The 15,036-nt window shown below is 36.4% G+C and overlaps 1 protein-coding gene across 2 annotated transcripts in view; it reads right to left on the bottom strand.

Moving 5' to 3' along the window:
• Positions 1-1,078: 1,078 nt before the first annotated feature.
• The window catches only part of THBS2 (thrombospondin 2), a 32,560-nt gene continuing 18,602 nt past the window's right edge, over positions 1,079-15,036 (bottom strand). For both annotated transcript variants that reach the window (XM_032102387.1, XM_032102388.1), the window contains exons 15-22: positions 13,731-13,890; positions 12,161-12,279; positions 11,498-11,732; positions 8,436-8,663; positions 7,699-7,970; positions 6,607-6,704; positions 4,283-4,422; positions 1,079-3,592 (exon numbers count right to left, since the gene is read on the bottom strand). In XM_032102387.1, the coding sequence (XP_031958278.1) occupies positions 3,585-3,592; positions 4,283-4,422; positions 6,607-6,704; positions 7,699-7,970; positions 8,436-8,663; positions 11,498-11,732; positions 12,161-12,279; positions 13,731-13,890 (1,260 nt within the window). In that variant the 3' untranslated portion in view covers positions 1,079-3,584. The remainder of the gene's footprint in view (positions 3,593-4,282; positions 4,423-6,606; positions 6,705-7,698; positions 7,971-8,435; positions 8,664-11,497; positions 11,733-12,160; positions 12,280-13,730; positions 13,891-15,036) is intronic.

Below are 15,036 nucleotides of genomic sequence, written 5' to 3'. Positions count from 1 at the left end.
TACAAGATATAACAAGTATTTTAAAGGTGAGGAAATTTATCACTAAATTTTAGTAAGTGGGAGCCTGATGCCCATGGAAGTGAAAAGAATTCTGCCTAGTATTACTCATGTGTTAGTGGCAGAATCCTCACCTGCTCTACTCAGCTTCCCCTTGTGAGAAAATACAGGTTCTCCACAGGCATTTCAGACCTTCTTCCTCCATACCCATCTCTTTTTAGGAACAAGAAGTGTAGACTCTGTAAAATTTTTATGTATTTTTACCAGATTATGCAAATACATCTGAGTATCTTCAAAAGCCTTAAAAAATGTAGTTGGAACAATGGACACAGGTCAAAGCATGCCACTGCTTTGGTGAACCTGCTCATTCACAGCAATTTTGCTTTTTTTGGTTCTTCCCTCCTGTTTTTCTGTGAGACCCTGTACTAGCGCTAAAGTGCTGCTGTTATGTTTTCACACATTTCCAGTCATTTTATTTCCCTGTGTTTAGTTTTGTGTGGGTTTGTTTGGTGCCATGGAGAGATTTTTCCCCATAGAATCATAAATAAGTGCTCATGTTCAAAACACTCATGAAGATCCATACCAGTTTTACAAAACTCTTGAGAAAGCGAATAAAAAGTTCTTAATCACTCTATTAGCTGAATAATGTCAATCATTAATGTCCTTGCAGCTGTCTACAAGACTGAACATTTGTATTGTTTTAAAGGACTCATCAAAAAATGTACTGAAGACTACATGGCTTTCTTGTGTAATGTTTCAAGTACTCTCATGGGAGTCAAAAGCCAAGGAAACCAAATAGCTGGAATATTTTTAAGGCAAAGAAAAGTTAGAACTTGTGTTAACACCTCAAAACTGGCATTTTGACATGCTGGTCGTTCTTATTTTTCCTAATCCAATTCAAATTCCTCTCCCTGTCAGTAGTTTATACTCACAGGAAAGATGTCTCATGCTAAGAATTATTTTCTTGTATTTTATTCTGTTTGGTTTGTGATGATTCACTGGTTCCTGAAATTCTGCAGCAGGAAGGCAATCCCCACTGACACCAACGAATCCCAATGATTCAGATGGGACTCAGAGAAGCAGCAGTTGCAAAATAAGATATATTTGTTGAAACACATGGCCAAGAGACAATACAGAGAAGCAGGACCAAATTTCTCATTCACAACGCTATAAATAAAATTTGTGATTGTTTGCCAGATAAAGACTTCATGGGGAATGATGTCTTGTCAGAGATACTAGGAAACCTGCTGTTTACAACCTTAGAAGACAGTCAGTGATTTTTTAGCAAAGCAACAGACGTCCCGGTTTGCTTGAAATGAAGTGGTTTACAGCAAGACAAGAGGCTTAACTAAGGGCTTAGGGGAATGGAGTGTTTTCTTTAAAGAAAAACTTTAACTACAGAAAAGGTAAAGAGATTTTGGATTATAAAACCTTTTTACAGTTTATTTCCTATTATTAATTTCTTAAAATATATATATAAAAATGAGGATCTGACTAAATGAATCAGGACGTCAATTGATAAAGGTCCGTCCTTGTAAACAAATAAATAATTATTTACAATCTTTGGCAAAACAAAATGAAATTTCATCAATCTCACTCTCTCACACACACTTGCAAGGAAAAAAAAGAAAAAGAAATTTAAAAAAACCCATCATAAATAACTTACATAGAATAGGAAAATTATGATACAGTCCAAATATTAACATCTTCATCCCTAAACTGATGTCTCTCTCTGACAAAACAAAAAACCCTACACAGCCATTACTTATTACATTTAATGAAGTCATCCTCCTTTCTGCTTGGAACTTGGGGATGCCATTTGAAACACCAAAAGAAACTGAAATATTTAGAAACCTCATGAAGAGGATTTGTGAAAAAAAAAAATCCAAAGCAAAACAAAACCAGCAACAAAACAAAACAAACTTAAAATAATTTTTAAAAAAAGATTTGATAATATGAATACTATAAAATGTGCAATAAAGCCATCAACTGTTGATTCCTTTCTAATGAATATAGCAACAAAATCTATTTCAAGGGAGAAAAAGTTGATTCGACATTTAGCTCCCTGTGCCCCAGAAGAAGGCAGAGGTACTGTATTCTTCCATCAGGTATCCCGTCTATGAATAAAATTACACCAGCGTGTGTTCTTTTTGTGAACAAAGCTCATACAATTTAAACAAAGCAAAAATGTTAAACATGTCTATACTATTGTTTATCTGAGTAACTGTTGTATCTGTTTAGAATAAACACTGGTACCCCTTCAGCATTATTTAAGAAGTTCTATATACAGCAGACATAGGTAACAATACAAAAATATTCAAATTAGGGTAACTGGATATATATTAAGGTTCCATTTGTAAATTCCTTATTATTATTCATTTAACTTCAAAGTATACATGACTATAACCCATGGAACTATACTTAAGTGTAGGCCATGCTTTGACAATATCTACATATTTTGATATGCTTTCAAAAATAGCTTTAAAATATTATTTGTGAATGTATTACTGATGCATTATATGCTTTAAAATCAATTATCAGAGAAGGTAGCTTAGTGTGATAATCACCATAAATACTACCAAAATATTTATAAATGGAACCTTAAACTCATATGTTACCGAATTAACTAATGACGGCGTTGCCACCTTTTCAAAAACCCACATCAGGATTCAGGATGTCAAAGTGCTTTTTGCAGCAGAGGTGGAAAAGTGGTTCAGGTTCATTTTGCTCCACATGATCATGGTATATTCTTTATTACAAGGCAATGCAGAATATGAAGAAAACAGGGCAACTGGAAATAATTTTTTGTAATCAGACAATAGTGATAGCTTCAGATGTTTAAATGAATCACTCTTCCCTTTCATATGAGAGTTTCTAGTTCAATTCTGTTTGGCCTGAATAAAGGTCCTACTAGAGAATGCTTTAGGTTGCAAATTTGACAGTTCTACCAATTATAAGTTTAAAGAGTGTTACCTTATCAACTAAGCACCTTTTTGAATCAAGAAATGTTTATAATTGATCTTTACTTTAATATCCAAAGTAATTTCACTGTTGGTGTGGTCCTCCATCACTTTGCTAAAATTAGACCCAGAAGCTTTGTTTACTGAAGTCCAGTCTTGATCAGAGCAAGGAAGTGTCAACCATACACCCAAAAAATTGAAACACATTTTTCCTCACTTAAACATAACGACTGATAATCATCATCCCCCCTCTTTTTCTCCATATATATAAATACATTAAGTAATTACATTTTTATATGTAAACGTCATTCTTTTAAAAAGACAAGTAAACAAACACATTTTGCTAAGTTTTCACTCTACAAAAGTGTTCTAATGTATCAATCTGCTTTTGCTTCAGTGGTGGGTCCGACGTTCACGTTTAGGTTTCATTAGTCCTGGCTGTGAGAAGGCACTTGGGTGGAAGGATGGCTGAAGCACTCCTGGCAGCTGGGAGGATCCTGGAGAGTAGAGCACGAGGACAGAGGGCAGGAGGCACACAAAAATAGAAACTTGGAGTACCAGGGTGTACTGAGGTGTCTGGGTTGCATAGCATCTACAGTACTTTGCTGGTAATGCAGCAACCGTTGCTCAAGCATCTGAAAGAAATGGGAGAAAATATCTTAATTGTGGTTGGAGTTTTTTGGTTAGGAAGTCAATCACATAAGAACTCCACCATGATACACTAAAGAGATACAGCACAATGCTTTCTGTTCTTCATTTTTCTACAAATGGGAGTACATTTATATAAAAACGCATATGCCTACATATACAAAGAGACAAGCACATGTATGTGCAGCTATGTATCTAAATGTAAATACAAAATCACATACAAGAAAACCTGGAAAAGCATTTTCTGTATTTTAAAACATTTCAGACAAGGCATTACAGGCAGACATGCTCATTAATGATATCTGCTTTCTTTTCCATGCCTCTCGAAAGAGGGGTGATCCAGAAGTATCCCTCTGCCTGCAGGACATACTGAAGTAGCCTACAGAGGACAGTGGATATACAGAGAGAATTCTAAGCAAGTCTCTCTCAGAAATTTCTACCTCATTTTTTACATGTGGATAATATTAACCATCTGGAGTTTATTATTCAAATTGAGATTACTGTAGGAGCAAGGGGCATTCATGGCATTTCAACAGATCAATATGATGCAAACAAATAAATGCTATGATATTACATATTGCTTTTCATTTAGAGGATACTTTTCATTTAAACACTTTGTGATTGCTCCACAAGTTATCAAAGGCTTCAGTGTTTTCTAGAAATTTTCTGTAACTAACCTCTGCATTCATATTTGAGGTCAGAGAAATAGACCATCTCTTGAGAGAAGACAAAAAGACCTAATCGTCCACCAGCAAAAGTTGTATCATAGATTGGTCCAGAATCCACCATTACTTGTTTCCCTTCATAAACCAGAACTCTGTAAAGAAGAACACAAATTAAACAAGGAGGATAATACAGTGTCCAGTGTAAGAGCTGGAAACAGTCTCTAAAAACTGGAACAGAATTAATTTTAACAAGGCACCAGAAAACCCAACCTCATTGTAGGGATCACTTCTCATCCCTATCTCACACCCACCTGGCTGGCAGCCATAACACATTAATCAGAAGCAGTGGGGCTGCTCCTTAAGTGATTTTATGCACATCATCTGCAAAAGATTTCCCAGTTCTTTATTTAGAACAGTCATGTCTCCTGGAATGAACTATGTCATGTACTAGCATTCACTGATAACCCCCTGTCCCAGTGAACTCAGGGGTTAGCACACGACCTTGTCACATCACTGAGAAAAGCTGTCTTTGCAGCTGTGTGAACAGCTGATTTATTTATCTTTAGGTGCAAGGGCCAACATCAGAAATTGGAAGAACCATCCCTTCAGAGTCAAACAAAACATTAATTGGAGACATGCTGAATCTCAATTTCAGACATTTTAAGAGCTTAATGAAAGCTGGAAGGATTTGAACACAAACAGCTAGACTAATAATAAATTGGAAAGGGAGAACTTGGATTTTTTGGTTTTTGGAGGTTTGTTTCGTATTTCAGGCATCCACCCTGGAGACAAAAGACCTCAAAAGACAGCACTTCATATTCTTTCTTTATCAGAAAGACTGCATTTCCTCAAACTTGGATCCTCCACTTCTCCTGGAAGACCTTGAGATAGTCAACATTTTTAGGCTCTCAGTCTCCTGGGCCAAATGAGAAATTACTCTATAGTTTGTTAATTAGGCTAGTCTCTGGAGGCAGGGATTAGTGTCCTGCTCAACTGACAATACATTGGCTATACACAGCAATACAGATGGCTTCACATGAGAATGAAAACACTTGAGCAGCTTCCTAGAAGTGTTTTATTTCCTGAAAAGTGCACAAAGTATGAAACTGCTCCCTGAAATCAGTATTTAATGGATGGCGAAAAGAACAGCAAAAAAAAAGACAGATTTTCATGTTCATATAACCCTATTTAATATAATTCTCAAAATATCAAGAACCCAAAACATATGGGAAGAGTTTAATAGTTCATTCATCCCACCAAAAAAAATTACATAGCTCTGATCATGTTCATGTGGAATTGATATTTCTGTACAAATAGAATTGTTTCATGATTACATGAGCAAAATAATTAATTTATTTTCTCTCAGAACACCCTAAAGTATGAAGGAATTTAATGCCCCAAACCACAGAATTTGTCATGCTAGATTAATCTAATGTGATACCGGTGGTAACATCTTTTGTCTGACCCTATGTAGATTCTGTAAAGGACGTTAAAGGTAACAGCAACATGAATGAAAAAAATAAAGTTTCCTGTTGGCCTGTATCAGTCAATGCTTTGCACTGCAATATACCAATCCATAAAGAAACTCCTCTCTTTCCAAGAAACAGGTAACAGTATATCCTAATTTGTCTACACTTTGTCTTTCACAGACAAATGAAAATCCCCTGCACATAAGCACAAACAAGACTTTTAGAGGTAACGTCTGACTCTACCCCATGAAAAATATCCTTTACAGTTCCAGTAGTTAGTAGAAGATAAAACCAACGTGGGCAGTTAATGCTCAGTCTTTGGAACATCAGCTAAACATCTGGGCTCTACAGAAAGTCATATGCCACAGCTCCTTGTGTGCATTACAGATGTGCTCACGGCCACTTCTGCAGTGTCTTGTATAAGCCACTACGGGAGACAGGATGCTGAAGTAGACAGGACCTTGGCCTACTTCCCTGAGGCAATGCTCATGTTTCTAATTAATTTCATTCACTGAAATTCCACAGGCTGGGGAGCAATCTCATGTTCTAATCTTGCTTTGAGTTTTGCTCAGGAATTTTTTGGTCTTTTTACAGAAAAGCTATTGAGAAAGAATTCTATTTTTTTTTCTTTAATTTAAGGGTGTTTAGCTGATGTAAATATTGAATCATCCAGACTAAATTAAATACATCTGAAAAGGAAAATAACTTATTCTGAAGATAACAAAATGTTCCCAAAATATTGGACAAACTGTCACACAAGTAACATAATTATCAGAAACAACAATGAAACTGATAACATAGTTTTTAAATCAACAGAGACAGAATTATTGCTACTAGAAAATGTAGAGGTACAGAAGTATCTCTTACTTTATTAATCCTGTTTTAGGCCTATGAATCAAATGCCACCTGTAAGCAGTATAATCTTTCCAGCCAATGTTCTTGGGATCATGCCACAAAGTACGCACCTACAGTAGGAATACAAATGCCTTATTAGAAACGCACCATTCTCCAGTAAGTCTACCATAGTAACTGCACGTACAGCCAAAGCTTATTTTCTGCAGAGCATGAAACTGAAAATAGTTTAACATTTGACTGTATGATCAAAAGGCTTCTTTTATGGGGTGAGAGTAATGGAAGTTTCTGTCTTAAACTGTTGATCAGTTATTCATCTGCAGTTTCATAGCTAGAGTCACTGAAAACCATTACAGCATCGAACCTTGACTTCCCTCATGAAGTCACAGAATCAGCCGAATTGGAAGACACCCACAAGGCTCATCAAGTCCAACTCCTGGCCATGCAAAGGACCATCCCCAAGAGTCACATCATGTGCCTGAGAATACTGTCCAAATGCTTCTGGAACTCTTCAGGTTTGCACATACACACACCCATGCTGACAGCGTTGATGCTGCACGAGTGCCTCCAGTGAGGGAGAGGGACTGCAGCTTGCACAGATGTTACTGCCTGTGGTTGCTCCTTGAAAATTCTCACTCAGTAACAGTCCTATCAATTCCTATCCACATCTGAAGCCCTACTAGACCTAATTTCCAAAATGCACAAGTTCCTTCCATGGTTGGACCCTATTTGGAACAGCAGCAGTTTTTCTCTCTTTTCTTTCATTTCTTCTCTCTTTTTCTGTCACTGGTTACTGTACTCTAAACCATGTATAATTCAAACAAGCTGGAACACCAAAGAAGTAAGTGCCAGTACAAAACAAAGGATTTGTGTATAACTGAGACCTCTCACTCCTTCTCCTTTTGATCACACCTCCTCTTCCCTTTTACACATGTGATTTTCTTTGAAACACAATGTGAATGTTATTATTGACACTACTAACAAGGGAATTGAAGAAAAACTGATAAACCTCTGCAAAAATTGAGATGTGAAAGTCTTTTTGAGACATGTCCCTTATTTTTAAAATATTAGTCATGCACTGTTGGCCTGAAGTTTTACATCTCTCACCTGTCCAGGGGTGTTTCCTGTGTGCCAGAGAGCATTTCGTAAGTGTTCACCAGTACCAGTTGTTGAATTCACTACTTTGAGTGACACACCAGAATAGCCATAAGCCCTGGTGGGTTTGTCCTCCCAATAGGTCTGTGTGACCTGCTTCCACATGAGAACGTAAAACCGACTGCTGGACTGGTAGCCAAACACAAAGCCGGCATAGTCATCGTCACGGTCTGTGTTAACATAGAATGTCCCGCTGAAGTCAACAGAGCTGAACTCATCATAGCCTGGGAGATGACAAAAGAGACAAAACATTGGCTTACAATGCTGGGTCCAGCTGCATACACCCAAGAGTCCCAGCTACATACTAAATTTTGGCAGGAGTCATAAGTGGTCTTTCTCAGTTTTCTTACCTGTAGAAGAGGAGGTAATTACAGGAGGTAATTACACTTGCCTGCATGGACACTTCTGGAGAGAAATAAGTTGCTTACAAGGTGCATTGAATACAGCAGGCACTAATATAAATTTTTTCAGTTGTGTATTTTATGTATGCTAGAGTCAGTGATGAGATGAATGGACAAAAAATGCAGGCAGCATTGAGCTGTTTTTACTTTGGGCATATACACTGTCTCCGTGGTTAGTCCAAAGTTTGCAGCACCAAAAATGTGCATTTCTCTTTCTTTATTTCCCTTTCCTTATCACAGAATCACTAATTACTTTTCCAAAGATGATGACTTACATCTGATACTCACCTACAGCTATTCCAGGATCCGAGTTGGCAGTCTGAACTAGTTCCTTGCCTTGGTGGCGAATAACCCAGTTGGGATCAATCTGAGCTGTTCCCTTGGGGTCCAGAGGGACCATCTGGAACTTTCTGAAATCAGTTTCACTGATGGCATTGTTTTCAGGGCACACATCATAAATATCTGGAACATTGTCATTGTCAAAGTCATCTTTGCAAATATCACCTCTTCCATCACCTGTAAGCAATGTGAATAAGCAAAGGCAATTGTTAGCAATTTATCCAGCCCCAGTCTATACACCACTTTGGAATCAGGGTGGGAAAAGTTGGAAGTTTGCTATGTCGATGTAATTCACTAATGCTTGCATTACTTTTTCCGTTTGATTTGTTCCAGATGTAGATACAACACCACATTTTAATATGTGCTGTGCAAATCAATTCAAACAATAGCATTAAAATCTTAATCCTCCACACATTACTAAATCTTTATACATTGTTGATCATATTAGACTTTATTACAGACTCTTATTACTTAAGATTCTTTCTGCAACAATCCATCTGAGATGCTTCAGATTGCAGATGTGTCACCTCTATGTCAAAAGAAAGGGAAGAGAGTGTTGCAGTAAAATATGCATACATGCTTAGCCACTCTTTCACTTGTAAGTAGAACAATTTGACTCAATAAAAACATAGTTCTTCAGAAAAGTGCATGAGAAAAGAAGGCAGTGCTGTATTCAACAGGCCTAGCCTCAGAGGAATGAAAAAGTAAAGTTTTGTTGTATGAACAACAGTAAGTTTTTTAGATAACAAAAAAATACAGCTTATCTACAGTTGTGCTTCTGCTCAACTACTTTTACACTCAATATTTTAAAAAAACTAAAATTATTTCCTTTCTTAGTTTCCCCTTAATATTAATGGAAACCAGGAGATGGGATGTGCCTCCAAGAGCAAGAAGTGAAAGAAGGTATCTATAAAAAATCTCATTGCCAATGGCTCTATTATTCCATTGCATACAATAGCACAAACACCTGAAAATAATGTAGAAAAGCTAAGCTAGACAAGTATAGAAACGAATTCCCAGATGGCTCCAACTTTTACAACAGAAACCACTGGGTATTACATTGGGTACCAACGCAAAACCAGTGCTGCCTACTAATTTGTTCCTATCCTCACATAGCAGAGCATCTGCTATTTTTTTTTTTTTTTCCCAGTGTTTATGACTGCCCTAAGAACATGGGAATTAACAACTTGGGAAATAGCAACGACCCAGCTCATTCAATACTGACCTACTACTAGATGTTTCACAGAAAAATAGAAAGCTACCTTACCGTGACTGACCAACACAGCATTACCCAAGTATGGTGCTTCCAGAGAGAAGGCAGAATGAGTTTTAGGCAACAGTCAAAAAGAAAAGAGTAATTAGAGAAAACTGAAACATCTAGTATCTCAGGGCTCTCTGCAGCTCAGATACGTGGTAAAATGGTCCCATTTTCCACCCTGGATATCTGCCATAGAGAACTCCAAATTCTGACCAGCTGTGTGCTCCTCCACCTGTTTGTCTTAGCACTTATTGGAGAAAAGAGAGTGAATTTCCTATTTTGTTTCCTTTGCCAAATCAAAGAGATAATTCACAAAAGAATCTAATTATTCACTGAAAGTCCAGCTGATGTTCATTTGGTAGTGAGTTGCTGCTGACAACATTCATTCCTTGTCAAGGAAAGTTAGAAAGTGTTTGTTTATCCAGTCACATCCAACAGCTCTCTCCAGGGCCTCATCTTTATATGCTAAAACTCACATCTTCAAGAGCATGGGAACAATTTTTGGCTTTATTTACCCCTTTTCCAAGATTTCTGTTGGACCTGCTGCTAATGACAGTGATGAGCTGGCTAAACTGATGAAATATATGTTTTTTGTGAATCATTAATCCATACATAAATGTAGTTTCCCTTACAAGATCCAGGTAATGGATGACTCAGCTTGGGGTCACCCTTATTCTGGATTTATGAAATTAAGGGGCTATTCCAGAGACTGGCAAGTACGAAAATATTCTGGACACATATTATAGGACTGAAAGGTTATACAAATTAAGAGCTACTACTGACTACCAACCAGAAACTTCCTACTGACAGCAGTTGTCTTAACAGGAAATTAGACAAGGTTCAGCATTTTATCTTTCTAAATGTACATAAAAACATATTGTGTAGGTAATAAATTTCAATTTCTACAGCACAGCCATGGAACGACTCCATCAAGTTGTATAACTTGGAACAGAAATTGCTTACCTGTATTTATTGCAAGGGTCATTATTGTAAACGTATTTGGTGGTTGTCAAAGGATCATAAACATTTTCAATATTAGAATAATTGTGAAACTAACACTGTTTCATTATTTAAATAATGCCAAGCATGGAGAAGGACTTTTTGAGGTGACCAGCAACATTTTACCAAAAAACTGGAAAAAAGAGCAATTACATATCCATTTTTTAAACTGTGACATGTATATCACCAAGACATATTTAAAGCAGCCTATAAAGAAAATTTGAGAAAAGCTGCTCAGAAGTCAATTTTTAAAAAATAATTAAAAATTAACAATACTTTTAGACTTTAAAAATCCTGGAAAATAGTCTGTTTTTCAAAATAGAGCAGTAAACCATATTTTCTCCATTTTAATTTTCAGATGGTAACTTGTTTTGAAACAGCTCCCTTTCCATTTTTTAAGACATTTGAAATTCAAGCTATTTGAAATATTTTCCAAGATTTTTAGTATTTCAATTAAATGTGAAAATAAGAATATTTTTTTAAAAATGGATTTTTTTGGGTCTTTTTTTTTTTAATTTGTTAAAGGTTTTCTTCTATAATTAAGTACATGGATGTTTGAGCTCCTGTCAAAGATGCTTCCTAATGCTCTAACCCTGGACGAAACTGGCCAGTTCAGCTCCATTGAATTCCACGGTGTCTCAAATATCAAAAGCAGCTCAGTTTGATGTGAAGTCTCTCTTCACTAGATGTTAATACTCCAAGATCAAAATCAGATACTAAGAACTAAATGAAATTCATATGACCTTGTTCTTACCATCTGAGTCCTCCTGCTCAGGGTTGTATCTGAGGCGACAGTTGTCCCTGTCATCTGGGACACCATCATTGTCATCGTCAGAATCACAGGCATCTCCTTTACCATCCTGATCGTGGTCAGCCTGGTTAGCGTTGGGGATGTAAGGGCAATTATCCTGGTTGTTCTGGTGGCCATCTTCATCTATGTCCTCATTATTGTCACACTGGTCACCAACAAGGTCATTATCTGCATCAGTCTACCCCAAAAAAAAGTTTACAGAATAATTTTATTATTTCCCTCAATGCAAAAGAACAGCCTGGAACTTAACTGCTCAGTGCTTCTCTTCAAGGGTTTCTGTAGTGACAAATGATACCACAATGACAACTGTGCTTAAAGCACACACATAACTTCAAGCTCATATGGCTACTTGTTCTTCTATCAGTGGGTAAGATTTGGTCCCCAAGATATTGCAGGGCAGGGCTTTATTTGCAGATGCATTAAAGGAGTCACCACTGTACTTCCCTTTCATTTGAGACAAAGAGATCTCACAACGTGAGATGTGAAAGTGAGCAATATAGATCCATCTCTTCAGCTGTCCAGTACAGGGACTGATAGCAATTCCTGTGTTCTTTTCTCTGCCCTTGTTCTGATGTTGCCATTAAGGAAACTGTTTTCATCACTTACCTGGTCTGGATTATGCATCAATGGACAATTATCACACTGATCACCAACTCCATCACCATCTGTATCACTCTGGTCTGTGTTGTAGACGTAAGGACAATTATCTCGTTCATTAAAAATGTCTGGGGGAAAAAACAACAAAATATTGAAAAAATCAAAATGATACAACATCCAACACAGACGGCCATAGACTGTAGGAGTCACCAGTAATGAAGCATGGCTCTTAAGGGGTTCATAAGCTTTTTGGCTGCTACAACATCATTGCTACAAAATGAAATAGTTAAGACTAATTGAAAGAAAAATTATGGCATCAATTCCATTTTTCTTGCTATGATAAAGTTTTCTGTGTCCATCTTTCTATAGAATTTTGCTACAATAAGGGCTGATCATGTCCAAAGAATTTAGTCATTTTTCACAGAATAACAGATAAAGGGGTAGAGTATTTTTCTTTTTAAATAATTTGGTTTGGATTTTCTTCCCTCACTCTAAGAAATGCCACAGAACACACAGCTATATCAGGTTCAAAATTCTGAAGTTTGGTAGAGAAACAACTGTATTAATATTCAGCTGCCTCAGCATTTAATAACTTAATTTTACCAGAACATGTGCATCATTAACTGTATAGCATGACAAATTTTCAAAAGAAACTGTACCTCCTCAGGAGACTTTACTATAAACCCAACAATTTACTTCAAAATTATAATAAGATGAAAAGAAGCAAACACATGTTGGCATATCTGTCTGGGAAAGATACAAGGATACAACCCTTTCCTATATTACACGGTCCCTGGATATTTGCATAATCTTTCAGCCAATAACATATGATTGGATTTTTCTTCAAATGCAGAACTAACATAAGTACTAATATAAACCTGATGATCAGAAGAAGGATGTGAGGACTTCAAAATGTTCAGAAGCTAAAGTCAGGTAAGCATCCAAAAGTTTTAAACATTATTGAGGAAAATGCAAAGCTAGATTTATTCATCTTTTAGTATTTCTGGATCCTCACGCATTTGAAATGCTGCAGGGATATGATTTTTGAACTATATTTAAGTGGTTTTCCCCCTTCTTAATTCTGACCAAATTAGGGTTATATAGGAATGTACTGGTAGACGAAATAAACATTTTTAACAATATTTTAAAACATACAAAAAAATGTGTATTTGGATTACTGTGAGCTTTGCATACATTCATGGAAAAGCAGATTACTTTACTATGGATATTGTCTTAGCTGCGTGAATGTTCTGATGTTCTTTTCCCTCCCTAAAAAGAAAGGTCAACACAAGTGTCATATTAGGCCCTGATTACTTTGGAATACAGATGAAGGAAACATTTTTCTTTTTTAAGTTTACACTGATAAAGACTCGCTGTGATTTATTCTTTCATAATATTAACTGTAGTCATTTAGGGACTGTATGGGCAACTATACTACACAGGACAGATAACTTCAGCCTTCTCTGTCTTTGAGCTGCTAGACCCAATTTTATTCCACATACAAAAGCAGGTAGCCCATCTTACTGGACATAAAGTGCACTTGTGGAACAGCACCTAATTCTCAAAAGTGAAATCATACCATCTCCATCAATGTCCACAGCACATGAGTCACCCTCCCCATTGTTGTCTGTGTCAATCTGAGCAGGGTTGTGCACATAGGGGCAATTATCACAGCGGTCACCAACTTCATCCTTGTCATAATCAAACTGACGAGGGTTGAACAGAAGAGGGCAATTGTCCTAGGAAAGAAAAAATAGAAGATTTCACAATATAAATCACAACTCATGAGAGCACACTATGAAGTGGTAACTCCTGTTCATCTTGGATAGAGTTCAAAAATCAAATATTAATCCATTATTTTTTCAATGGACAAGCTGTACCTATACTGAAGATCTTGGTGGTAACAGGATGGCATCTGGACAGCCTGGCTCAGTGTCTGTTTCGTACAAAACATGTGAATTGTGTTCCATATCTCACAAGGAGAGCAACAGGCATTTTAAACTGGATCTGTACTCAGATATATAAATAAAAGTGTATCACTGGTACATGTACTTTAGAAAAAAAAAAACAGAACATGTTGCAAAATCAGGCCAACTTCAGCTGCATTTTATAATTTTTGAAAAACAAAAAAAAACCAACTAGAATTGTTACTCTGACTTTTTTGGAACAGACTAATATCAGTATTTTCAAGTTTATATCACATATTTTGATTTTTCAATTTAAACAAGTATTGACTTTTTGTTGGTTGTGTTCTATTGAGCACAATAATAAAATGTAAAAAGTTTTTAAAAATGTTAAAATGAAATACTGTCATTTATCAAAAATATTTTTCCCTGAGACCATTCCTTTTAATGGACTTTTGAAACCTTCCTATCACTTGAATTTCAAAATCTGCCAGAAGAAGAATTCTCATGTTTCACACATTCCCAAATTACACATGGACTTTTGCACAGGCATGAGAAAGTACTTTGTGAAATGCAAAGAAGAAAGAAAGAAAACCAAAACAGTGGGTGTGAGGGCTACATCAGTGTCATGCAATCTGAAGGGAGACATAATGAAAAAATCTTTAAACTACTTTTTCTCTGCTAAAGAGAAAAAAACCAACATTTACCGGGAAATAATTTTTTAGCACAATATTTTAAATTCCCCAGAAATACGTTTCGTATAATCAAGGGCAACATATAGAGGCCAGTCAAAATCTTATGCTGTTCATCAAATAAAATCTAGCTACAATTTTAAAAAATATACATACTAAATCATATTACTTTATCAAATGATTCTTTGAGGTTTTTTTTAAATTTTCCAAACAGACACCAAATGAACAAAGCTCTTACCCAGCTTTAACCATCTGAAGCTCTGGAGCATCTAGGTTCCCTCTGAAGGGA

Source organism: Corvus moneduloides, chromosome 3, assembly GCF_009650955.1.
Source record: "Corvus moneduloides isolate bCorMon1 chromosome 3, bCorMon1.pri, whole genome shotgun sequence".
NCBI classification, from domain to species: Eukaryota; Metazoa; Chordata; class Aves; order Passeriformes; family Corvidae; genus Corvus; species Corvus moneduloides.
The sequence above is the reverse complement of the archived record's forward strand: the minus strand, read 5'-3'. Positions and strand labels throughout refer to the sequence as shown.